The following is a 27,703-nucleotide window of genomic DNA, read 5'->3' on the forward strand; positions in this document are numbered from 1 at the left end:
TGAGGAAGTTTCTTATGGAATAACTTTGTGTGACCTACATTTATAGACATCTCACATTCAGAGAACACTGCGAATCACACATGAAAAAAAAAAATAACGCAAGCTAACAAACAACAACGCTTGTGCAGCCTATAAATAATGAAAGAATCCAGAGTATTTTTGTGAGGCAACCAGTTTACATTGTTTACATGGATATTTCAGTTACCTAGACTTTGGGGGGGAAAAAACAAGAAAATTATTCCGGGAATAAATTAAACAACTGTAGCTAACTTCTTTTTAATCTTATCTCTGCATGCAGTTTGTACCTTTCAGAGACTACATGGATAGGACGGGAAACCATGTCCTGAGCATGGCACGGCTTGCCAAGGATGTCCTGGCAGAGATCCCGGATCAGTTAATTTTATATATGAAGTCAAGGGGCATCAAGCCCAACCAGACGCCACCAGACTACAGCCCACCTGGGCTCAGCCCAACCCCCACCGTATGAGTTTCCCCAGCCTGCCGAAAGAAAACAGGCCATGTTATGTCACCTCCAATTTGGATCTCGTTCAAAGCCAATACAACTGAATCAGTGTGAGGCGTCTGGGAGAGCGGATGCTTTCAATTCCCGGTTTTTGGATCTCATACACTGGAGAAATTGAAAATTCTATCTGTGTTCTGGAGTTTGAACTGAAAAGAACTGTACTTATTGGTCTGTGAGTTGGTTTCCTCCTCATAATTTCTCAAATTAGCCAACATTTATAGTTTGGATCGGTCTCATCCAGATTCATACCTCCGACTTTGCTGGATGTATCTGGCAAGAAGATCTGGCAAGCAATGCAATTTTCTGCTTATTTAACATCTCTAACATCTCAACATCTATAAAAACGCTATAGCTCTTGTGTGTCAGCATGTGAGGACTGTGTGTTATATTAGGAAAATTGTCCTTGTATCTGCCAGAGGCAAACAAGAGCATCACTAGAAAGTGTGGTTTTAAAAATAGTGAAATTATAAGTGGTTGTTTGACCTATTATACCCTTTAGAGGGGAAATGTTTAGTGAACTTGTTTGATTCGTTTATAGAATTTGTAGATAGTTTGTGTTATGGTGGTTTTATTTTTCCCATGGGGTTTGGGCAAAGTCTTTTTAGTACAAAGTTATATTTCCCATTGCAGTTTCCCATTTATAGCTTTTTAGAGCTATGATAAACAAGATTTTCTATTCAAAAGCATGAAATCCAGGTAAAACCAACTGTACATTGCATTAATACATTGTATTAAATGTATTTACTTTAGATGAAATCGGTTAAGAAAAATCCAATGTAAAAGTCTAAGAGAAGCACAAATATTTTCTTAAAGCTGTAAAATTTGTAAATGTTAATGAGAGGTCTCAGATTCATTACATTGCACACAGAAATAACAGGAACAATCAGCTCACAACAAAACAAAATTTACTTTAATTTGCCCCTCCAATTCCCTCCGATGCTCTGGAGCCGGTATCTTGATATCATACAGCAGCTCCTCAGACGCACGCGAGCCTTCGGAGGAAACACGAGAGATGTCTCGCCGCTTGCTCGCTGCTAAAGATGATTGGAGATGAGGCAGCGTCTGCTGTCAGTGTCCTGCCACGCTCAACCTTCGCCCTCTCATTCCTGGGATTTTCCCTGGAGTTTAAAACACTTTTCTATTCTTCACCATGACAGGAATTAGTTCACTGGTTTCAAAAGATGAAAGACACATTGCATGCAGCATTACTCACAGAGCAAACATAATGCCATTTTGTTTCAGTGTTTTAGCTTTAAATGATTCATAGCATTGGCATAATAACAGGACAAGCATCGAACGCGATTAATTTCATAAACTTGCCTTACATGCAGTAGGTTTACATTAATGGCTGACAGCAAGCATAAATTAGAAACCGAATTTTATATGCAGTATTATCACTGAGGAAGCGCATGTTGATTTCCTTTTCAATTTTAAAATCTTAATAGGCTTAAGACATTCAGTTAAATCTCGTAAAATGTTAAGATTTGCTCTTGGTTAGCATACGCAGCCTTGTATACAGCCTCTTTTGTCTGAGGTCCATTTTGAAAATTAATAATCACTATCACAGACAAACCTGTATGTATCAGTAAATACTGACTGACTTGCTTTTTTGGACAGCAGGGCCGTTTCTACTTGTTCTTACCCGCAGTTTTGATACATTTTCTCCTTGTCTGGTAAATTTTGACATCTTTGCTTGTTTATCCTAAGTTGTACCAGTGTTTTGGTTTCAGAACAATTATCTGTTATTATAGTGTAGATTATGAACTGTGAAGATGACTGCAGTTTTATTTTAAAATCACAGTTGGTCCTGAAGCTACAACTTCGTCAGCGCTAATGTTTACAAAATGTGATTTCCCTCTTTTTAACAACAAGAATGACAATGTTCTTTCGCAAAGATCGTTAAATTTGGAAAATCTGCTCCTGGATAACAAGACAATGTGCTTAAACGCATCTTTCTTTTGCTCTGAGTTATTAGCACACCTGGTGTTACTGAGAATGAAGTGATCCATCAATCAATTAGGAGGTGAAGATTAAGTCTGACAAAGGGAGCATTGGGTGAAAGAGTTTATTTGAGAGTGTTAACAGGTGTATTGATCTTAAAGGCGTATTTACTCTTCACTTGATAATGTTAATGACTAGTAAATATCTAGAAGGTAATAGTCATTTAGCTGTCGAGAAGAACGTTATTTTTTATGTTTCTTCATTATATTTTGTTTTGTTGCGCTTTTTTTCTTTTCAATGGCCTTTCTATTATATTCTGTTTTTCAAATGTAAACCTGAAATTTCTACTTGCATAAATGTAACCTTTTTTAAATCCTGTTTAATATTTATGAACGCATTGCTGCTAGGTGGCTTGTAAATCCGAAGAACGAATTACAGGCGTCCTGAAACACATGTATATCACTATCCAGAGAACGTTACTGGGTTAATTTTATGGCATGGTGTAAATTTAACAAATACAGTTTTTTTTTAATCCCACTATAGTAAGTAAAGCCAGTCGTATAGCAGTTCATAAAACCATTGCAAAGAGGTGATAGTAAGAAAAAGGTGTAAATTATGTGTTAAAGATGTGGCCCTTGTCCAGTGCCGGCGTTCCCTCTGTGAGATATGCATGATTGTGCCAAAATGGCCGTTGGGTTCGGTGACGATGTCCTACTGCTCTGCGTTAAGCCTCTGCCTCTCTGCGTCTCATAACCGAAGTCCAGAGCATGACGCATCCCATTCTTGCTATATTCCTTTTCCTTCTCTCTTTTTCCTGTTCTTTGCCTCTCTTTATCTCAGTCGATATGCATGGTGAGCTATTTCCGAACCGAACATAGAACATTGCTGTTGTCATTCCCGTGGTGTGTGAAATTTGTAATGGATTGCCTTAAAAATGACAATGAATAAAACAATGACAACGTTTTTGGAGAAGATCAGAGATTTTTTTTTTGTATGCATGAGTTTCTTTTTCATGAATAATCCATCGGTTACAAACTGTTGCAGTCTATTACAAACCGGAGCAGCCTTTAATGGGGGAGCAGAGAGATTTTCTCATTAATTCATGTTAGATGCCATGGCTGGGCCCTCCAGAGACAGGTGTGCATTTACATAAGTCTATTCGCTTTAGTTCCTTTGGGTTTGTCACATTCATTCTGAGCGATTAGTCACTAGTCTCTCCGGTCGCAGTGTTTAGATGATGTACATGGTTGAGTTTCCTCTTCTCAAAGGGTAAAATGCCATTAAATGTCATTAGCTTTTTTTTTGTGCGCTGACACTGCAGAAGTTCCAATCTATGCGGTGTTCATTATGTTTACTTGCAAGTTGCTAAATGCTAAACGATTGCTGTTTAGTGTGTGGTCAATTTTATTTAGGCGAAAATAGACTAACTGCAAAGGGCCGTCGTGATGCAAATAGAAAAGTAAACTCTAAGTTGAGAGATGGGTAGAATTTTAACTAAGTCACAAGTATTGTTCAGACTTGTCCTTTAATCAAAGTCTTTTTGTCATTGCCGAACAGCGGCAAGAAGAGAACTCACCGTCCAATCAGTTGGCTCCCTGGGGCCGGTTGATGTGTTTCCTTCCTCAAGAGCACCTGCAGCATTTAATAGGATTCACTTCTGGTACCTGAATCGAAGGAAGGAATGATGGGGAGGAGATGCATTGCTGATATAGAGTTTGTTTTCTCTCTATAGTAAAAATGCATTTGCTAAATTGCCGTCCTGCTTCTTGAGGCCTTCAGCTGCTCTATAATGAGTGGAACCCTTTGAAATCAAAAGCTATTTTTCAGTGTTACCGGGGGAGATGGAGACTCAAAATTCTGACAGACTGATTGATGGTCCTTTCAAAGACCACCATATTGGTTAGGAGTGCTAATGCCAAATTAATTCCATAAATTGCTGTGAAGAACCAGCAAAAGCAATGCATCCACTGGCAACTGTTTCCCAAGAGAAGAAAGAAGAAGAACAGGTCAAAAGCATATCTCGAACAATCTGGGAGAGTGATTTGACATCAAAACAACAGAGCAGAGCTGTATCTATCGTCCTACGTATAAGTATATTTTTATGGGGTTCCCAAACTTCACCACTATAGGACACATATAGAGTATAATAACTCTCAAGATTTTTTATATAATTTTTTTCTAATACTTAATATTGTTACAGTAAGTATTCCTCAATTACATTCCCTGTAGACTAAAAATGAGGAGTAGCCTACTGCCGTTGAGTAGTTCAAGCAAAGATTCATTGACTTGTAGTTCAGTAATGTTGATTCAGTATAGCTGCTCTGATAGCTCAGGTAAGTACATTCATTACATGCAGTGTATGTTTCATCCTAGTCGATGCTGCCAGATAAAGTTATAAGAAAACAGTTGTTTTCACAGAAAAACACAAAACGTTATACATGATGGTGAATGTTTTCAGTCTCGAAGCTTGTGAATGGTATAGTGTATAATGTTACAAAAGCTTTGCATTTCAGACAAATCAATTACATAATATATTCAAATAGAAAGCAGTTGTTTTGCATAGTAAAACTGTATTTTGGACCAAATGAAATGAACGCACACTTGATGAGCAGAAGAGACTTAAGCAGAACAGGAAATAAAAAAAAAAAATGTCTGGCTGTACAAAGACTGGTAGGTTATACACTCACCGGCCACTTTATTAGGTACACCTGTCCAACTGCTCGTTAATTTCTAATCATCACATGGCAGCAACTTAATGTATTTTGGCATGTATGCATGGTCAAAACGATCTGCTGCAGTTCAAACTGAGCATCAGAATGGGGAAGAAAGGTGATTTAAGTGGCTTTGAACGTGGCATGGTTGTTGGTGCCAGACATGCTGGTCTGAGTATTTCAGAAACTGCTGATCTATTGGGATTTTCACGCATAACCATCTCTAGGGTTTACAGAGAATGGTCTGAAAAAGAGAAAATATCCAGTGAGAGGCAGTTCTGTGGGCGCAAATGCCTTGTTGATGCCAGACGTCAGAGAAGAATGGCCAGACTGGTTTGAGCTGATAGAAAGGCAACAGTAACCCAAACAACCACTTGTTAAAACCGAGGTATGCAAAAGAGCATCTCTGAAATCACAACACGTCAAACCTCGAGGCCGATGGGCTACAGCAGCAGAAGACCACACCGGCTGCCACTCCTGTCCGCTAAGAACAGGAAACTGAGGCTACAATTCACACAGGCTCCCCAAATTTGCACAATAGAAGATTGGAAAAACGTTGCCTGGTCTGATGAGTCTCGATTTCTGCTGCGACCTTCGGATGGTAGGGTCAGAATTTGGCTTCAACAACATGAAAGCATGCATCCATCCTGCCTTGTATCAACGGTTCAGGCTGGTAATGGTGTGGGGGATATTTTCTTGGCACACTTTGGGCCCAATTGTACCAATGTCACAGCCTACCTGAGTATTGTTGCTGACCATGTCCATCCCTTTATGACCACAGTGTACCCATCTTCTGATGGCTACTTCCAGCAGGATAACGCACAATGTCATACAGCGTGAATCATCTCAGACTGGTTTCTTGAACATGACGATGAGTTCACCGGACTAAAATGGCCTCCACAGTCACCTTTGGGATGTGGTGGAACGGAAGATTTGCGTCATGGATGTGCAGCCGACAAATCTGCAGCAACTACGTGATGCTATCATGTCAATCTGGATTAAGGCAGTTCTGAAGGCAAAAGACGGTCCAACACGGTACTAGTAAGGTGTACCTAATAAAGTGGCTGGTGAGTGTATATACATTACATTTTTGTCCCCCTCACTTCTGAAATGATGACTACACCCCTGGCAAGAAAAATAATTTTCACTAACAATCTTGTTCACTTAATTTGAAAACTTGTCTGACGCATTGATAATTGCGCATCAATCAGGCACACACGGGCAAAAAGAAATTGTTCTCCCCAATCACGTGCCTTGTTTTATTTAACACTAAAAAGTAGCCTAATATGTTGCTGGCCGTTAAGGGGCTTTGTAGAAATAATGAGTCATAGCTCCAATTGTTAAAATGCCACTGGTACTTATAACAGTGCTATTAGAGAGCATCTAGATTTGTTTGTTAGTATCAGGCTTTTGTCTGTTGTCTGTCTCCATTTCAGTAGAGACGTCGTCTCTTTATGAGACACATGGCTGAAGGGAAGACGGGTCTCAGGTCATCAACATGCTGAAAACACTAATGCTCTTTGTCAACATGCCGTAAGCCAGCCTGGCTTTTAAAACACAATACAAAAAGTCACTCCATTGAAAAGCTTGAGCCCGAAATAGAGAACCCAGAGAACATTTTCACAAATGTCATCTGAAATCTGGGGCATCGGAAGTCTAGAAGAAATGCGACCCTCAGACACATCCCATTGCACCTAATAGGCTACACATTTTTAAATAAGTATGCGGCGTATAGTTAGACATTCATTTGCGTTTCAACAAAACCTAAATAACAACACCTTTAGCAATGTATTCAGAGATGATCAAAATAATCTCCACGAACGGTGGAAACGGAATAAAATCTACATATTCACAATCAGAACTACGCGAATGAGGTTTTTTTTTGTAAAGATCTAATTCTCGTGTTCATTTCAGCCATATTTCATCCAAACAACAGAATTAATTTGCAAGTGCAGCGAGCAGTTAAATGTGTTTTGCTGCTCAGAAGATTTGACAGACTTGCCACAACACATTCACTTTACTCCGAGGAAAAACAGAATAACCTCATGCATCATCATAAGCCGACTCACTTAATCGTTGGATTGGTGTTCTGTGCTGTGAGAATAAATGAAATTATGCCAGGCTAACTTAAAATAAAATGAACTAAGCTGATAAAACTGTCAACGGCTGGCACTTTTCAAAAATATAATACACTTTGGTGTCCTTAGAGATTGACACGCAAAAAATAACAATTTTTTTTTTTTTTTTTTTTCATAGTGGAAGTAAATTATTTTGTTTTCTCAAGATTTACACAAATTGCTTTATTAATATTATTGTTGATGCTGTTGTTGTGATTTAATCTTGTTTTTATGGATGTATTTATATACTATTTATTATTGTCTTAAAAAATATATATATATATCACACAAGGGCATTAACGATAATGAACAAAATGTTATTTTTATCGGTAATTTTATTTATCCGTAATGTTTTTATTTCTAAAGTCTGCTTGATCTCCTGTCAGACACTTAGAATTTGTAAAATATAATATTAACATTGGTGCAATAATAATAAACGATAACAAGTGAAATAAACAGCATGTTAAACCACTTTTGAGTGATTTAGTGACTAGCGCATGTCTTAAGCTTTAATACTTGAATAAATTCTCAGATTTTGGTCTTTAATGGCATTTCCAATAAAGTTGTTCTACTCTCAATTGCATACCCGAGCACACATACATACTCTGCCTCTTTTTCTTTCTCATTAAGCTGTCTTGGCTCTTGGTGTAAAGGGAGGGACACCCTGTCTGGGGCACATCAAAGGCTTTTGCAGTAGCGACGGGCTGATGAAATGCTCCATGTCTAATTTAAACCCCCAGCAGCACCACCAGAACTTGTCTCAAACGTCCCAGTAAAAGTCACTGTATGGATGGCCTACTTCAGGAAGCAGGCTCAAATCACATGAGGCTTTGATGCTGACAATGCCAGTACTCTGTCTTAGGGAAGGAAGAACTGTATTGTGCTTTGGGTGATGGTGCTCTATCCTGCACTGCAGATGCTGATCAGAGACAAGTAATTATGTGATTTGAGATCAAACTGTGAAGGGAAGTCTTCAGAGGAGTATCAAAATCAAACACATTTCCAGCTGCATTTAGCCCTAGATTTTCTATATCTCACAAACTCAAAAATAGTTTCTGCAGGCTCAAGCTTTTCAAAGTTCTGCCTTTATAAAGTTCAACACGAGTTACGTTTAAGCAATATCACTTGAACGAGTGCTCTTCTGAATATCAATGAGTTGTTCAGACAGCTGTTTTGTTCTAACCTCTTAAGGCCCTGCTTTCTCAAATGAAGACATTCTATTTCTCTGAGACTATACATGTCTGGATGTCCTGTAAAGAACACATCCAGGGCTTTTTAGAGACCTCAAATGATTGGATATGTTTGACAATGACCACTCCCACTCCTTGGTCTTCAAAAATGTCTGAAATGAATTTAGTGACTCTACCGTATGGTACTATTTTGTAATTATTATTTAAATCTGTGTGTCATAAACACTTACATGAAACCAGCTATTAAGAGACACTGGATACTGACAATAAAAATCCCAGCGCTTTTATTAAAACGCTACTGGTCAGTTGTATTTTAGGACTGGAAGTGCTGTTTTGTTACTTCTTCATGTGGACGGACCCACAGGACAAATGGATAAAAGAGTAAAACAAAATTTACGCCCTTCCACCCAGAAGATGCCATCCCACTCCTGCAGGATTTTAACAAGTTTTACCCCCTTAAGGCACTCAGTGTAAATGCCTGACTCCTTTTAACTGGCATTGTCCAGCATGGGCTAATGATGTACAAGTAAGCTGTTAGATCTGTCCTGCTGCCCTTCTGTAGACCATGAGCAAATGCGTTGCTTATTTCTGTTTGTCTTTTACGTCTCCTACAGATTCAAAAGTCAGAGGCTTTCATCGCTTGGCAGGGCTTCTGATGCAAGGATGATGAACTCGTCACGAGGACAGGCAGCTCCATCAGTGTGAGAAAATCACGTAAAGGTGCAGTCATACTAGCAAAAAATTAACAAGTTCAGTCCTTATTCTTACTCCATACACCAGCCATCGGTCAAATCATAAACACTATTACTCCTGTACAAAGTTGTTCCTCTTCAAGGTGCAGCCCACATAACAAAGTCAGACTTGTCACTCATTAGATGCATAATTCACTTGAATCACAAAATTGCAGGATTTTGTGTCAATAACAGTATTACTCAGATTGACTGAACAAATTACACATTTAGGCCGACAACTCTCTCTCATTGGCTTTGGTGAGTCAGTCTGTTGTTTCCCTGTGGCGTTTGAGCCAGCGGTTGGCCGTCAATCCAGGATGTTAGGCTGATGTAAGGATGCCTGTGCTGGATCAGCTCGGTCTGAAGAGCATTTCTGATGTGGATTTGGCCTCATCTGGAATGCAAAGAGTCCCCCTGATGCATCAAACCATTCATCCTTTATGAGCATAGTGAGCGTGTGCAGAAACCAGAGGTGAATTAAACATCACGGCTATAGGACAGCCTGGCTTTGGTCGTCTATTTCCTCGCACAGCTGCACGCAAGTCCAATCACTTACATACAATCCCACCGTACGTGGAAACAATGGTAAACAGAAGTGTTTTTCGCTACCTAAATATGTATTACAGGTTTTGTCACAAGCTGGTGAATGCTAAATCACAGACCTCTGACTTCTCTAGCTGAGGTATGATAGAAATAAATTAGACATTGATCCGCTCGTATTTTATTCATATCTCTCTGAATATGAGGCAGTGGTACCCAGTGACATAGACAAATACTCATGGATAATCTGTTGACACAGAGGAATTGTTTAGGTGAAACTTTCAATAGGCTGTCACTTCTCTGAACATGTACGTTTATCTGAAGAAACAGAAATATCTGATAAAACTATGATGAATCAGAGCAGTCGAATGTGGCTTTTCTCTGTGTGTAAGTCGCTGAAGGTATTTCAGACTCCTACCCGTCTGTGAGGAATGAACTTCTGACAGTCTGAGATGAAGAAGGCCTGCTTCTCTAATGGCTGCTAATCTAATCAGACTGTCAGTGGGATCTTAAATTACTACAAACAGTCATTTCAATTCAAACAGAAATAGCATTCAGATTAGATTTTGGGTTTATTCAAAATGTAATAAAATTATGCTGCGCATGTAATCAGTACTATTATAAAAACAATTTCAAACTTTTTTTTTTGTTGGCAACTGTAAAATCAATATTTATTCAAGTATATTTAACTTAATTAATTCCACATTACTATATACAATATATGACTGTGTTTTAGAGCATTGAACTACTCTGCCATCTGCTGGTTAAACGTGTCTTTTTTTTCATGGAACTTTTTTTTTTTTTTTTTTTTTACTTTCAGACATTAAACTCAAAGAATACGCTGCACACAAGCATCATTGCTTCCTGTTAACAGTTTGAACACTGTGTCTCATTTGAATGGTGCAGAAGTGAAAACTCCCCAAACTTTGAGAATCACTGCCCTAAAGAAAACTTTTAACAAGATAGTTGATGGCAGATTAATCAAAGTATTACTTAAAGGCATCTTATTTTATTAATGTTTAATTCCTTGAGCAGCTACAAAAGTCACAGGCTGTATGATTCAAAGGGAATATTCCAAAGAATTTGATGCTAATTTGAAATTACCAACAAGAGCTAATACTTCAATAACCTTGAAATGATTGGTCTGTTCTGTTCACAACATGGACTAGATTTTATACCTCATGCCTATCTGTTTGATTCTGAAAAATATTTCTTACATTTAAATAGACTTATTTGGGTGTTATTTTACACAAAAACTTAAATCTTTATTGTTCACAAGGTGTACAAAATTCTTATCCTAAGTAAAACAAATTAAAAAGGAAAAAGCCGATATATAAATAAAACCCAGAAGAACAAGAAACACATTTAGTAGGGTTTATCTAAAAACAAATTTACATAGTAAGGTGCTTTTTGATTCTACATGATAATAAATTCATGCTAAACATGTTGAACCTCAACATCCACATTGTGAAATTATTCCATCAGTATTTCCAATAACATCAACGCTTTTTGGCTCAAAAGAAATGCAGAAAAAGAATAAGTACTTGGCACAGTGTCGATCTATAGATTTAACCACAATACTGTTCACATCTAAATTACAGTGATGCATGATAATTAAACCTTCACATAAACATGCCACACACTTTAAGTGCTTGCTGAATCGCATTTAGATTTGAATGTTTTTATAGCTGCTTCAAGAGGATCACCAGCTGGTTTGGGAAGATCAACCGGAGTAAGGCGAAACTCTTCTTGAACTCCGCACAACATCTGCTCACCTTTAAATTGTTCAGCGGGTATAATGAAGTTCTCAAGGAGCAGATGCTCAATCTGTTCTCGCTGTAATATGAAGGTCAAGGCAGCGGTCACCGATCGTGTTTCTGTGGGTGTGAGCACAGTGGTAATACAGGTTTGGTCGTGAATACTGATGCTGTCCAGTGAAGAGCACCTTTCTCTAAAACTGCTGCTGCCCATTTGAGGACTCTTCTCCTTGGAGGACTTGGTTGTTCTTTCATGTCCACATTCGCACACTGAGCTGTGCTCAGGTGATCTTACATCTGTAAGTGCACTAATAGAGTCATTGTCATCTGAAGGAAGGCTGCTGCCAATTGTGATGACATCTGATGCAATTTGGCTGAGTTTCCTACGTTTGTTGTGAGGGCCGTTCTCTCGAGGGTAGGAGTTGGTGCTCATGTCTAGAAGAACGCAGGAGTCTTGATCTGTCTCAGAATCCCCATCATCCCCATCAAGTCGGCTTATTTTTGACTCTGGAGATTCAAACACCACCCCGCGAGAATATGGCCGCGAGGTTCTTTGAAGCATGTTTGTAATGCCATTTGTAAAGGTCTGGATATTAGAATTTGTCATCATGTAGTGCTTGACTGACTCCGGAATAACTACCTCTTTGGGCTTTTTCTTGCAGGGGTTTAGAAGAGAAGAAAAATAAGGCAGGCAGTTGCCCACGATGGGAACCAATGAGATGGGACGCAGGGCCGACACAAAGTCCTCCAGCTCCTGGTAGGAAGAATGATCTGAGTAAGGCACCACATACACATTAGAGTGACAAGAGATCATGGGGCGGCTGGTGGGCAATATTGCGATGGTGGGCTGCACTTTATTCCACGCCTGCAGGTTGGAGGCGTTGATCATTGACTGAGAGACCACACGAATGCGGCCAGCACCAGAGTCAGTGGTGAAAATGTCAGGGAGCTCCAGAACACGCAAGGTCTCCAAATGCTCTCCATCCACCTCCACCCATGTTTTAAACTCCATAGCCAGTTCCACCAACAGAGACTCTTTACCCAGAGAGTAAAGACCTAATAACAGGTAACGGCATTAGTTCATAATCATTAGTGGAGATTCATTGACATCAATTAATCAGTCACTTTTCACAGTGTTTTCAGTTAACACAGTCACACAACTTTAATCAATCAATACCACACATGCATAATATAAAAAAATTTAAATATGAAAAATAAGTATTTAATATGTATTATTTATTAAATTAAGTTCTATTTACACTAGTGCTGTCAAATGATTAATCACATCCTGTGCGTGTGTGTGTGTGTGTGTGTGTGTGTGTATATGTATATAAAGATAAATAATAAAAAAGGTTTGCACTACCATTTAAAAGGGGTTTATATGAAGTCTCTCTTGCTCACCATGGTAAGTAACCTGATGTAAACGGGCCTTTATTGCCCAATCTGGTTTAAATGGGTTGTATTTATTGTAGAACATAAAATATCCTATTTCATGAAATGTTCTCAACATTTTGCAAACGTGCGAGTCTCACCAATGACCACAGCAAACCCAGGATGAGCCCTAATGATCTCTTTAATTTGCTGAGTGGCTCGTTGACGAGAAGGAACGGCACGAGTGGGGTCACAGTTGGTGTTGTCCAGATACAGCACGTCAATGGTAGTGGTGTTCCTCAGACATTGCTCTCTGAGCATAGATGGGGTGTAACGGAAATCACCTGAGATAAAACACAAAAACAATAACATTATAATTTTCTCTCAGTATGCGATGGTGAAATTCAATAACGTTCTGTTTTGTCTCAAGAAAAACGATTTGATTATAGCGCATTTCCATATTCATATTAATTTTGTCCTCCCGCACATACGCACCAGTGTAGAGTCTGGTGCCAAAGTATCCCTCAAAGAGAAACATGACCGCTCCAGGACAATGATTGGCATCTATTAGAGTAACGGTCAGACGCTCTTTTCCAAGATCATCAAGCAATAGCATGTGAGCTTCCCCAATCTCCAAAGGACGAATCCATTTCTCTTTGACCTGTGGAACACAACAACAGGACATTATTAATGCACGCTATCTCAAATTCAGTTCCACAGAAGTATTTGAGGCTTAGTTTATCCCATTATGCATCATTGAAAAATTTTTTGACCGAGATCTCGCTAAAGGTCAAGGACACCTTTCCAATGCAAGTTAAAAATGTATAATTAGGTAATACAGGTTATAGTTTTAATGGTGCAAAGATGAGTATATTTATTTTGTACAGCATTTAGAAGCTTAATTAGAAGCATAATAGAAGTTCATTTTAAAATGCAGAGTATTGAAAATAAAAATACACTTGCAGTTTTACAATACTTTAGTGTGTCTCATCAGGTAATGAGACATTCTACACACACCAAAACAGGAAATACATAATAAAAGTAGCCAAGTGCAAAGAGTACAAGTGTGGGTATTTGCACAGGGCATTTGTTTAGCATGTTTTAACAAAGTTTTCTAAACTGAGTGAGAAAAAGTGTTACATTACAGACGTGTTTGTCATTGTTTAAATAACAGTGGGTAAAAAAACAAATCTACACTAGTTTATATATACACATATTCACAGTTTTCACTATAAAGGTTCACTATAAATATCATTCCAGTTGAGTGTTGAAATTTCTTTTTTTACTTTGATGTATAACAGTGTTGTTATAGTTAAAACTATAAATTAATATAAATATTACTTGAGAACTTTTAAAAATGACTAGAAAGGCTGATTTGGCAAAGTAACTCAAATAAATAGGTTCAAAAACAAAAAAGACTGAAGGAGCACAATAAAATAATCCTAAACTGAATATGTAAATCTGATTAGAGCATATTACAAAATGACTAAAACGCAAAGTAAAATTATAACCGATAACAACTTAAGCTAAATACTGTAACAGCACACAAATAATACAAATAAATACTTTCCCTAGAACCTCGCGCAGACCCTAGTCCTAACAGCCGCTGGGCCTCACCTTGAGTTTACGCTGGAGCAGTTTGGCAGTGAGAGGAGAGCAGTATATGGGCCTGTGGCTCCAGGTGGATGACAGGCCAGAGGTGTGATCCGCGTGCATGTGAGACAAGAAGAACAGACGGACGTGATGGCACTTGCGGAGCTGCCAGCAGTCTACGGCTATTGGAGTGTCTGGTAGGACTTTTCCGTTCATTTTGTGCTGCTGTGAAGAGTTCAGGCGGTGCCCACCGCTTATTCTTAATGGGATCTGTTAACAAAAGCTGTTTTTCAGTTTCACTGAATTTGGTGATCTTTAAAAAAAGGTCGTTTTTCTAGCAGCGCCGTCAGAAACGTAAACAAACAAGATATCCAGTACGCACTAGCGAGGGTTTATAAAGTACTAATGTAACTGACATCTTACAAGCATGCAGCGCTAGCAGTAAACGAGTAGCCGCATCTCTTTGTTTTTAAGGCGCACAGAGACAGTCTAAAACGATAAACGCATGCTTGCCAGTCACGGTTCATCCGAGCGTGTGGTTAGCAGGCCGGTTCGCCGAACTTGTGTATTTGTGCAGATGGGCGCCATGCTGAAACGAGGCTCGCGGTATGTTTACAAATGCAAAAGATTTCGGCGCGCTTTCAAAGGCACTACTGAGCTCAGGCATTAGCGGCTGGTTTGTCCGCCAAAAACTACGTTTACCGTCCACGCCTACATGCCGCGCACGAGCTCGTGTGACGTCACTGGCTTCCGTGACGTGCAGGTTTCTTTAGCTTGAGTTTAGCACAGAAATTACCATAAAAACGACTGTTACAAAAGGTGATTTTTATTTTATTTTTTGGTTACATTCACATATAATGCGGCTGTGTTTTTACTTAAAATTTAATTCTATAGGTAACCACAGGAGGGTGCTGTTAGCTTAAGTATTGTTTTACGTTTAGTGAAATAATACATTTGCGCTAACCATTATATGCTTAGATTTTGTCGTGCTTTGATTTTAGTCATTATCTTTACTCAAAAATATGTTTTGAGGCTTATGTTGTAACCTGGCAAAATTGGTATGTTATTTCGGTCATTTTTGAGACATGGGACAAAACATGTCCAGCAATTATAAATGCTAGTTTGCATTTTATATATATATATATATATATATATATATATATATATATATATATATATATATATATATATATATATATATATAAATTTAAATGTAATGGGGATTAATAATAGAATGTATTTATTTATTTACATCCCCTTGTGACAACCCATATGACACTTACTGTTTCAGATGTAGTGAAAAGACAATGTGTCCACAGTGTTCATATGCTATAAAATGGATAACGTGTTTTTCAGTGATGAAAAATACCTTGTTGCTGTTTTTCTGCGACACATGCAGGTTTCATAAGGTTTCAAAGTTGTGTCCCCACTTTTTGTCAACACTGTCAGACATTAATTAAAATGTTATAAAATCAGGTAAAATCAGGACAGCTGTCACTCTAAAGGACCCCCTTGCCACTTTCCATCTATGCAGAGTACATCACTTTTAGACAGGCTCTGCTAAGTTTTATTGTTTTAAAACATTTGAAATGCTAATGTTAATATTTGCTGTGTCAGAACCGTGATGTCAACACCATCTTCCAGTTTTTTTAGGAAATTATTTGAAGTATTTAGATCATTTTATTCTCCTGAAGCTGATTCCATTAATATCTGGCATCACCAGAAACAAAACAAATGTCTACTGCAATGAACTCTATTTGTTTTGTGAAAGAAATGCCAAATTTGTCAAAAAATATTTTTAATACAGTAATTGATAGAGCCAATGTATTTTATAGGTAAATGACTACAGATTCAGGTTTCACCACCTTCATAACTCCATCAGATCGGTCACCTCCATTAGACGGATAATATTTCATTATGCTGTTTTATATTTGTTGTGAAATTGTTGGTCACATGTGACGTGTTAGTGACGTGTTAGTAAACATGCATGCTGTTAAAGCTGAAATTATATTGCAGTTTAAAGTAAAAAGCATGTTTTGTTTAAAAAGTTGTGAGGTTGTATCAGAACATAACCCAATCGATTAGTACATATAAAGACACATAATTTTTTATTTGTCTTAATACAGAGTTTATTTTTTCCTGAATCCTGATTTACTACACGCATCGTTTTATAGTTAGCGCCTATGTACTCCACTAGAGGGCGCTATAACACTTATACGGGGCAGTGTGGACTATTTTTTTCCTTTTTAGCACATCATTATAAAGCTTGTTTTTAAAATAGATATTTAATTGGGAATATCAGCACAGTGACCAGGCATACTAGGAAGCGACACTAACACTTATGACAGAACTGGGAAACTGTGGGCTGGCAGTAAGGTAACTTTTGCTTCATTACCGTATGCTTCTGAAATTTTAATTAATCTTGATCTCCCCAAACCCATCTAAAATGTAGTAAAATGTAACCCATTGATGGAAAATATATTCAGACATTATTTAATATAGGTAGGAACCAGATATGGAAATCTGTGATAAATGATGTTGCCTAGCTAAATCATTTATCATGTGTTATTATTTTAATTAATCATTCATAACATGATTATTTACCTCTACATACTTACAGGCACATTCACACACATAGCAATAATAGAACAAAAAGGATCATGCTGTAAATGAATCATATTTTATATTTTTGCTTCAATCTCAAAGCTATAGCTGTTTAACACTATGCCAAACATTTCCATTATATGTTGATTAACATACACTTAATCTTGAATTAACAAGATTTATGAAATTTTATGTCATTTAATGCATATGTCTTTAACATAAAAAGAACTTAAAGAACTTTTGCACAATAAGCACATAATCGGGTTAATATTTTTTCCACTAGAATATTTCAACAGAAAATGGAAACTGTGCCAATCAACCCACACATGTGGACCCCTGGGACCTGTGTTATTTCTACCAAGAATCTTCACTGCTTTCTTGGCTGCTTTATGCTCCTGCATGAGAGGAACAATGGCGTAATAAAGGCTTATTTAAACATAAATGTACATTTTTTCGCTCAAGATATTATTTACCACAAGACTAATTTTTTTTTATTAGATTTTTATTGTCTTATATTAGTATGAGACAAGCAAAGGCTGATACCAACAGCTAGAGTAAGGCAAATATGCTGACAGTAAAGATGATGAAAGATTATGAATGATGATAAAGTACTTCCATTGATAGTAAAATGATATTTCCTGTTTTCGATCACATTGAGAACTGCATGGGGTTCAGGGACAGGAAGCTCCCAGCTCCTCATTCACTCTGTTTGTCTACTGAAGTGAAGAAAAAACAAGATGGCAAAATGTATTAGCCCATTGTTCCCATTTACTTAAATATTTAATGTACAAATGATTGTAATTCGACAACTGTATGTTTAACAATTTTGAACATAATGTACTTGGACAGAGTGCATAACATATGTACAGATTAGATACATGTTGAACTTTGATGTCAGTACAGACCTGGTATTTCATTCGCGTGTGAGATCAAAAAAAATCCACGCTAGTGTGACAAGTGAAGTGTGTAATTATTACTAGAGTGACCAAATGGAATTGCAAAAATAATTCCCTAAGACTCCCCCATGTGCAATTGGCGTCCCAAACTCATGGTCAGGATGTCAGTGTCAAGCTGGTCAGGATGCTCAAACAAACAGAGCAATGTTTTGATGGCGCCTCAGAGCCAGTGTTTAAACCTTTCAGGGAAGTCAACCAACACATGACTTTACTTGGGACAGAAGAAAGCATTTTATGATCCCAAAAATTACATACCTTTAAGTTACTTTACCCAAAAAGACAAAATATACACAGTAGTGTAGCATATTTTTATTTTAAAACTGATTATGATTCTGGAAAAAGTCTAGTTAAATTCTGCTATAATACTGAAAGGTAATACAGTATTGGTTTAGATCATTTATTAACCCTGAATATCTTAAAACAGTGGAGATTTACTCTTATGGACTGCACTTTTGCTTGTTTTCCGGTTGCCAAAAAGGATAAATAGGACTTCAGTGTATCTATATATCCTCAAACAATTCAAGTTTGGTTATGACATGCACCCAATCACACACACACACACACACACACACACACACACACACACACACACACACACACAATTTTGCTAAAAGGCAAGAGAACCTCACTGCATCTGTGAGCTAATGTCAGCTGCCTGCAGTACATTTTTTGTCCTTCACAATAACAGACCTGTGCTGAGACACTCCATAATAGGACAAGAAAAACCCATGTCCACCTCCTTGTCACTATTTCAGACATCCTCTTCCTGTCATTGTGCACAGAGGTTCAGAATACAAGAATAATATTCAAGAACCTGAGAGTGCTCTGATATCTGTTCTGCATACATTCACAAAACTGCACAAAACACAATCATGTGCAATTCTTTTGATTCATCATGTTTTTATAACTTCATTGTATGATATGTACTGTCAAACTAATTTGATTTAATAGCATCCTTCAAGGCTGCTTCATATAACAGGATTTCTCTCATCTTTAAAATGAATTTGGACTCATCTGGACGATGCTGTCTCATTATTCCAACAAAGGGACATTTCAGCCAGAAGAGTCTGTGTTGAGCTCTGATTTACATTCAGAATAGGCAAACCAAGACATGACAGCTTTGGACGTCCAGCCAGCAGAAGTTATTCGAGCTCCTCAGAGGATCCTGGGATGTCAATCCAGTCAGACGTTATGTTCCAAAGCAGGTTCTGGAGCAGCGATAGCGGCAGCAGCAGCGATGTAGTGGTTCTTATCCAGTCTCTCGCTCTGCTGGCTCTCAGGGGGTGGAGCCTCTTTGCAGCAGAAGTATTGCTTCCAGATCCGCTGGAACGCAGTACGAAATTTCTTGATGCGGAAAGCATAAACGATAGGGTTGACGGCAGAATTGCCATGCGTGAGCAGAATGGCAATGTAAATGAGGAACATGGGCTTCTCACACTTCGGACAGAAGAGTGTGATGCAATTCATAATGTGCAGAGGAAGCCAGCTAATGGCGAACAAGAAAAGGACTAGCGCCAGGGACTTCGCCAGCTTCAGTTCTTTGTCATAATACTTGTTTGGTTCAGAGTGGCTGGACACCTTCTTATTGAGCTGCTTGTGGATCATGTAAAAGATTTCAGAGTAAATGATGAGCATGAAAAGCAGCGGGGGAAGCACCCAACCGAAGAAGTTGAAGTAGACCATGTACTCCATGCTGATGACGTTCTCAAACTGGCAAGTGACAATGAGGTCAGGGCCGATTGAGCTGTTGTTGTTATGTTGCAGGTTGTGTAAATTGTTCCAGCCCAGCATGGGAGTCAAGCCGACTATAAAGGCCACCGTCCAACACACGACCACTGCAACTCCAGCTCGTCTGGGAGTGACCACTCGCTTATAACTGAAACGCAAAAACGTAATGAGAGTGAAACAAGCTTTTTATTGTAATACACTATTACTACAATTTCAACAATATTATCACTCCAAAAGGAATAATAAAATAAAAACACAATTGTGTCCACAATTTCTGTTTTACAAGCCAATGAAAGTCTAATTTCTGTGTAGTTGCTTCTGGTATAGAATTGGGGTCACTTGATGAACAAGGTCAGCTGCTTTTGCCTGCTGTCTAACTTAAATTGAGAGCTAAATTGTGACAAAGTACCAGCAGCAGAAAGCTTGTTTCAGTCACACCCACTCTTTCTGTTGTCTGAGATGGGGTCTTTTATCTGAGATTCTAGTTCTTTCTCCAACTCTCCTTGTCTTTTGTCTGAATGATTTCATAACACAGGTTCCTGTGATTTAATAGCAGACTTTCGAGTCTCTGGAGCTGTCTGGCTGAATTCCACATGAAGGTGCTCTGAGTCAACAGAAACTGTTTGTTTAGGGATTCGGTAGATAGTTTTTGCTTGAATCATGTGCTTCTAATAACTGCAGTAAGTAAAAACATCATGTTAAATATACGAACATTTGTTTAATCTCAATATTAATACTCCGCATGATTTGCTGTTTGCTTTGTTTTTAAGTTGCTGATTCAATTAAGAGTTTTCAGATTGTACGAAAATATATGGTCGTGTTTGGAAAGCTGTGAAGCATGACTACACTTTACACAGAACCAAAAGCCATATGCATTATTGAAGAGTGGAATAAATAAAATAAAATGGAGTTCAAATGGATTCATTTGTCCCTGTCCTCCGCCAGGCTGTAATGTTACATTTTGTATCAGTAAAAGCTGTAGACTGTAGAACTTTAGTCTGTTTTATTTCAGCTCAACCTTGCATTATTCTGGGATCATGCTGGGATAACAGGAAGGGAACTCGCACAGATCGAGCAGATGTACTGAAGATACATGATGATTTAGTCAGAAAGTTATATACTGTATTCATCTTTTCACTCAAATTATTAAACTGATATGATTTTCAATTTCCAAAACTGCACTTGTCTCAGACTTTTGGACTCCTCTGTAGGCCTTCCGTTCAGTCTCTTGCGTTCTCATCTATTGCACACAGTGGTTGATCCTGGCAGAGCCGACAGACAGGCGCACTTCACTTCTCTATAGCTCATTCTCCAAAAAACAGAGTTTTGTAGGAGGTAACTTTTTCCTCGCAGCACCCTGTGCTAACCACTTAAATTTAACATGAAATCAACTACGGCCATTTGTACCTTAAATTTGCAAGGTTTCTTGTGTCATTCTCTTGCACATTCAAAGAACACGGCTTAATTTCATGTTGCAAAATCATTAGGGTACTTCCTTCATACCGTTGCTTATATGTATATGCCAACAAGTTTCCTCACAAAAGTGTTGAAAGGGGTTGGTTTATGTTAATTTTGTTACGTAGTACTGGTCATGGCAATCATTAATCATTTCCAGTGAAATCACAATATTAAATGCTAAATTATAGAATAAACTTATATTAGATGTGAACACGGGGCTGTGTTTTATGCATTAAACTGAGAGCACAGATGTGGATATACTGTCCGCACAAAAAGCATCTTTAAAAATGGAATGGCTTTTACATAGCTGAGTATGCTGAGTATGTTTAACTCCACTGGGGACAAAGAGTAACCTAGCCATAGAGTCTGCAAATAGGTTGTAGTTAGAACCTAAAAGCAGATAGTGTGTGCATGTTGGAGAGGTTAATCTGGCTGGTACAGTGTACCGATGTGATTAAAGAGTTGGAACATGTTTCTGGAGTTTTCTCTCTCATGAAAATTGACATTAACTAAAAAAAAACATCAAGTATAGACAATTCAAGAAACAATAAAAATGAAAGAAATTGAACAAAAAAATGACAAAAGGGAAAAAAACGTATACCAAATAATACATCTGCTTGAAAAAAAAAGCATGTTCAGATCTATAGACTTTCCTTCTGCCATATACTGTAAAATTTATGAAAATCTCTGCAAATGATGAACTCATATTGTGTAAGCAGCACAAAAACGCACAAGTCATATTATGTCATTAGGTCACGTGCATGTAGTTCTTTCCATCTGTACCCTCCAGCAATATATACTGCATATTTGAAAATGGTCTGGCTAGATAGAATCCAATGTGATTATTATAAATAAATTATTAGTGGATCAGCAGAACTTTAATTGATTGTAATAACCTTTTCTTCCATAATTTACAGAATATTACATTGATATTTAACTTTTTTTCTGTGGTGCCAAGTGATTGGACCCACTATATATATATATATATATATATATATATATATATATATATATATATATATATATATATATATATAGGTAGCATATATGTTTGAGGTTTAGAGGATATAAAAAATACAGTATAAAAAATAATATACAAAGTATATGGAACGTCGTCAAACGATAGAAAAATGTGTGACATGTAGGACGATTGTTGTAATTCCTGCTTACAAAACACCATATGAAATAAAGGAACGAAACTTTACCTGGTTGGGATCTTGACCCTCAGGTATCGGTCGATGGCTATAGCGAGCAAGGCGAGGATGGAACTTTGGGTCAGAACCAGCACAGTGCACGCCACCAGCAGACAGCTGTAGAAGTGAGTCTGGAGTCCGATACTTATAGTTATCGCCAGCGGTATGACCAGCGCTCCTACCGCAATGTCCGCGAGCGCCAGAGAGACGATGAAGCAAAACGTAGTATCTCTCAAAGATCTATTAATTTTTACTGCCCAAACCACCATCACGTTTCCTATCACGGACGACACGGCGATCACCACCTCCATGCCCATGTAGAGGGCTTTGGCCGCGGAGAGGTCTTCAGGCATTCTTCCACTCGACGCCAATCGATAATACGATGAATATCCACGCGACAATAGGGTTTCAAGTGAAAGTGACGTGTAAATTGATTAACCGTAGTAGTCCAAAGAAAAATCCTCCCGTTATTACGCTGCCCCTCTAAAGAGTAGCCTTATTCCACACATGCCTACTGCAGTTGAATTTGGACGAACGGGAAAAGAAAAATCCCCCACAAAACCGCAGAAGTGACTTACGAAATATTCAGCTGGAAATATCGATAGGTTTTGCGCGTTTTCTTTCCGTTTGCTACGGCGCCTGTTCATTAGGTCCACCTGCGCTCGTGCGAGAGATGCGCGTGCCACTTATTCATCCGAAAAATCCTTCAAATAAATTTCTCCCTGTCACCTACAACTGTCGGGCTGTTCTCTGGATGTCCAAAGAGTCGGAAAATAAATTAAAAGACGCACCATATTTGTTCCCTTGGATGTGTGAAACCAGATATTGTCCAGAGCGCGGGTCGTTCTCGGCACTCTCGAGAGCTATGCGGTGCCCCAGAATAGCCGTCGATGGGTAGAGCCCTTTGTCTCACCCATACTCGCCCTGTTAGCAATTTAAAACACTTCTCGGAGACGCCCTAACCCGTATAGATTCTTGAAAATGTCAAAACAAAAGGTCGTTTCGTTTTGCTTTGACATGGAGAAAAAAAAGACCATCCCAAACACCGCGCCGATATTTTGGTTCCCTCCTTGAGAACGGCTAAGGGACAGACAACCCGCCGTCGCTACTTTCTTTTGTGGAGAGCCCGAACTCCTTTTCTCTTCATTCTGTTTATCAGTGAGCGTTTAACTTTGACGCTCGGGATAAAAAGTGGGACTGACCGTGCCCATGTGTTTCTTGTAATATTAGTCTGCTCTATAATAAATCCGAGGCAGCGTTGGACCCACATGAGTGGAGGGGAGTAGGAGGTGACGGTGCCTGATGAGCAGTGACTAATTTAAACGCTGAAACGACGCCCCATGAAAGATATAAAATGCAATAAGAAATATATTTGAAACATTTCAAGGAAACTAATAGGTTTAATAATCTACAATAAGCTTAATGTACCAGCTAAGGCATGGTGGAAAAAAACACAGTAGGCTCCAGTTATCTCTCAAACGAAGCCAGTCTAATGTAGCAAAACAAAACGATGTACTTATGACACACTTTGCAAGGTCCTTTTGATTTTTAAGTTTTTAAAAAAGAGACCAGGCCTAGTCGTCCCAGTTTTGCACCACTGAATATTTATCATTGTAGATTTTTATTTATTTATTTATTTTTTGTTGCATAAATTGTCTCTATGGAATCTAGATTAACAAAGCTGTCTAGATGGATGAAAATGTGAACATAAGAAAAAATTAAATAAAAACAAAAAAAATTAAACCAAAAATGTTTGTGTAAAACATATATACAAATTTGTGTTGGTATTGTGGATCAGTGACTGAGCCTCTGTCTGGCTGACAAAAATCTCCCGTTTTTGAGATGAATCATAATGAAGTATCCCCCCTTCTGGCGCGTCCCGGTCAAAGCCTGCTCTGTGCTTTCAGTCATGGTCTCTCCAGCTTTTAGTGTGAGCTCAGAGAAAAGCACAGACCCCTCCATGCTAGATGCATGTGATTTAGCAAGTAGGAAAATTCATGGTGTGAGTAAAGATACGCAGTATCTGCCTCATTTCCATATGAGAAGATTCTACACGTTCCAGCAAGGGAGGTCAATTCATTCATGCACATAGAATTATGACATAAAAGAGATGCCACATTCCTATGATAAGAAGTAAGCCTTGAATACACAGGAATGGCTTTTATATTCATACCGAAACTTGCATACATAATTTGCATACAGTTGAAACAATGCAAAACGTGAAGTAAGAAAATGGGTTAATATTTAAAAAATCAAGTACTTTAACTAAAAATGAAAAAGCACACTAAAAGTGAATTTGTTATGTTAGTGTTTTATGTTACGGACTTCTGTCTGGGATTCTTCAATTCTTCAATGTCCTCTAGGGAATACTATCAATAGTTAGATCAATGCACAGCTGTGCAGTAACTAATTATCCAACCATAGCTGCAATAAAACTAATAACATGAATGAATAAGTTATGTGGCCCCTTTTGTGTTCTATAGGAGCAGGTTCAGTGCCCCTTGGAGTTGGAAAATCCAGATGGTAAACATCTTTTTTTTTTTTTACGTACTATACTACTGGCACTACTACCAAAACCCCAGCGGAGCTGAACCACATCAGTGGTCTCACTCAAGGGAGGACAAAAATCAACAAACAATCGAACAAACAGACTGTGTAGGATTCTCGTGATGATGTTTGTTTTGTCTTGCATGTCTAATTAAAATTGAAGATCTGCCTGCTCTTATCAAAGCTTTTCCACTGTTTGTTGTTATAGAGTTCAGGTCAAGAGGTCACACATGAGGGGTGCGAGGTCACAAAGTGTAACAGAAAGCTTAAATGATATTGTTATATCATGTGATGATGGACCTGATGATATTTGTTAGCAGATGTTACAAATATCATGGCAGTACAGTGTTTTGCATTGTAAAAAATTGTGTAATTTATAGTGAAATTTACAGGCAGCTTCGCTTAAAAATTGTTTCTACACCAATTTTGTTTTAAAAATTATGATATAATTATTATAAAAGATTATAATTACTATTGCAATGTTTTCATCTTTCATTTTATTTGCTGTGTGTTTCATCTTTTGCATTTTCCTTTTATGCAGTTAAGTTGCAAATACTATGCCAATAAAAGGGAAAGAAAAAAATTGTGTTACTCAAATGTAGACAAGAATGGAAAACACAATTTGCCTAAACTCATAACACCCAAACAATTGTGGTCCTTGTCAATACTGAACACAATGTCTAAACATTCACCTTTAATAGCTTTTCTCACAAAACGTAAAAATCTCTCAGACCGATTCTTAGGGAAAAAATTGTATGTTTTAACAGGGCTTTCAGCTGAGTCATTCTGCTAAATGAAGCAGAAATTTGCTTTACTCTGATTCACCTTGAATACCCCAAGCATGGCAAACATCTCTTTTCTGCCCTGAAGCGGTTTTGCACCCTAAGAAGGCACGGATTGAGTGTAGTCCCAGATAAGAAATGTGATGCGCTAAGCACTTTTCAAACCGCAAGGCCATTCCTTTGAGACTCATTTGTGTAGATTTTTTAATGGTTGGGCCATTTTGTGTCCAGCTTCTTATCATCCACACGCATGCCTAAAACCTCAGAGGTTCACAATCATAATGCTTTGAGGGTATGTTGTAGTAATTAAGCAGACAAAGAGATGCGCAGCTTTTTATGCGTTTCTCTCGTTTGCAATCCTCCCCAAGGAACATTCGCTGTGTCCACAGTTTGAGAGCAGCTCTTTACAAACAGCAGTATTTGCCTATTCACCTTAATGACCCACTCAGAGTGTCCGCACTGCTGGGTCTTCTTTAGCAAACATCTGGGCTTTGCACAGCTGCCGTTGACATTATTAAAGCCAGCTGGTACTATTACGGTTTTCTTAGTCAAGACATCTTTAACACCTATTTACACCAGCCATCCCCCAGAAAGTCTGTCTTTAAAAGCGACCATCAAGAAGGAATCATGCTGTAATGGATCGAATCCTAAATGTCACTAAGCAGTCCAAGACAATAAAATCGTGCCATTAGGACATGAAGAAACAAATGTGCTTGCTATCGAGTGATAGATACTCCTTTCTTTACAAAATGCATATCTTGATTCTTCATGATGTGAATTTCTTTATGGCTGTGTATTGGTCAGCATACAAATTTTGACAAATTTTAGTTAGAGCAGAAATAAGAGTATAACAATATCGTTGGAGGCAGGTGAGGCACAGCGGTGGAATATAGGAGAAGTTAAGGTTAATAAAATTCACAATTCATTTTAGTTGATGTCTCAGAATGACAATTAAGTACATTGTTAGGCCAGTAGGTGGCGACAAGTTTTTATGAATGACTTAATTTATTGATTTGTTCAAAAACACAGATTCATTCAGGAATGAAACAACGTTTTTTTTATACAGTCATCCACCCAACTGAGCGATTTGTTTACAAACTGATTCTTTGTGGAACGACATAAAAACACTGGTGTGTGACTCTGCTTTTCCAGCAGTGTTCATGCATATGTGATTTTACTTTCTTAATTTTGCTTATATTGCGCATTCGAAAACCCCTATAAACTGTAACTAACATTTGGCAATACTTCTGGAAGGGGTATTTTCCCATAGTGATTGAGTCAGTATGATGATTTGACATACTGTGGCAATGACTATAAACGATTGTTTAATTACAGATTCCATTTTTCTACTTTTGAAAGTGAAGTCACTGTGAAGAGCATGACCTCTTGAAGAGCTGCCAGCTCTTCTCTCCACTGGCCTGGATAGAGAAACTGGCAGATTTTCCTCTCCGCAGAGCGAAAGCAGCTTGTCATCACACTCCTAGATTTTTAAAGCTAGAAATATCAGCAGATGGTCCCTCAGCAAGACTGCTGGCAGTCAAAAAAAGAAAAAGATGAATTTTTATTAAGCTAAAACAGTGGGGGAAAGAAAAGAGTGCTAGCGCATGTTTTTGTAGAGAACATTTCCTTAAGTGCATTGTCAGAGTCAGCCTCAAAGGGTATTTAAAACATTTGTGTGTGGGGTTTTTTTATCCCAACACTACCTGGCTTTTTTAAGTTCCTTTTTAATTGTAAGGTAACCATAGTTTGTTTTCCACCAGTGTCTTGACTGTGTAAACTTCACATTCAAAGTAAAATGTTTGTGTTGCTGTTGTTATTTATCTTATTTCATTTATTTTGTGTATTTTCATTCATATTTGATTTAATTTTCTCACCCCAGTCAATTGAAATTCAGCCAGGGCTCTGTTCTAAATGGCTAATTTTCCACTTCATTCTGTCTATAACAGGAAGCCGGATGACAT

The 27,703-nt window shown here is 38.1% G+C and overlaps 3 protein-coding genes across 4 annotated transcripts in view; 1 reads left to right on the forward strand and 2 right to left on the reverse strand.

Annotated features, from left to right (window-relative positions):
• The window catches only part of cpne5a (copine Va), a 62,510-nt gene extending 59,083 nt beyond the window's left edge, over nucleotides 1-3,427 (forward strand). For both annotated transcript variants that reach the window (XM_043246463.1, XM_043246464.1), the window contains one exon: nucleotides 299-3,427. In XM_043246463.1, coding sequence (XP_043102398.1) covers nucleotides 299-487 — 189 coding nt within the window. In that variant the 3' untranslated portion in view covers nucleotides 488-3,427. The remainder of the gene's footprint in view (nucleotides 1-298) is intronic.
• A 7,686-nt stretch (nucleotides 3,428-11,113) lies between these two features.
• Nucleotides 11,114-15,202, reverse strand: dclre1b (DNA cross-link repair 1B). The gene is made up of 5 exons (XM_043246465.1): nucleotides 14,988-15,202; nucleotides 14,499-14,744; nucleotides 13,377-13,542; nucleotides 13,043-13,225; nucleotides 11,114-12,566 (listed from the first exon to the last, which is right to left on the reverse strand). Exons 2-5 carry the CDS (start codon nucleotides 14,688-14,690, stop codon nucleotides 11,398-11,400), a joined length of 1,710 nt encoding a protein of 569 aa, XP_043102400.1. The 5' UTR covers nucleotides 14,691-14,744; nucleotides 14,988-15,202; the 3' UTR covers nucleotides 11,114-11,397.
• A 2,370-nt stretch (nucleotides 15,203-17,572) lies between these two features.
• Nucleotides 17,573-23,682, reverse strand: adora1b (adenosine A1 receptor b). The gene is made up of 2 exons (XM_043246540.1): nucleotides 22,426-23,682; nucleotides 17,573-19,910 (listed from the first exon to the last, which is right to left on the reverse strand). Exons 1-2 carry the CDS (start codon nucleotides 22,764-22,766, stop codon nucleotides 19,217-19,219), a joined length of 1,035 nt encoding a protein of 344 aa, XP_043102475.1. The 5' UTR covers nucleotides 22,767-23,682; the 3' UTR covers nucleotides 17,573-19,216.
• Nucleotides 23,683-27,703: the final 4,021 nt, after the last annotated feature.

Source organism: Puntigrus tetrazona, chromosome 8, assembly GCF_018831695.1.
Source record: "Puntigrus tetrazona isolate hp1 chromosome 8, ASM1883169v1, whole genome shotgun sequence".
NCBI classification, from domain to species: Eukaryota; Metazoa; Chordata; class Actinopteri; order Cypriniformes; family Cyprinidae; genus Puntigrus; species Puntigrus tetrazona.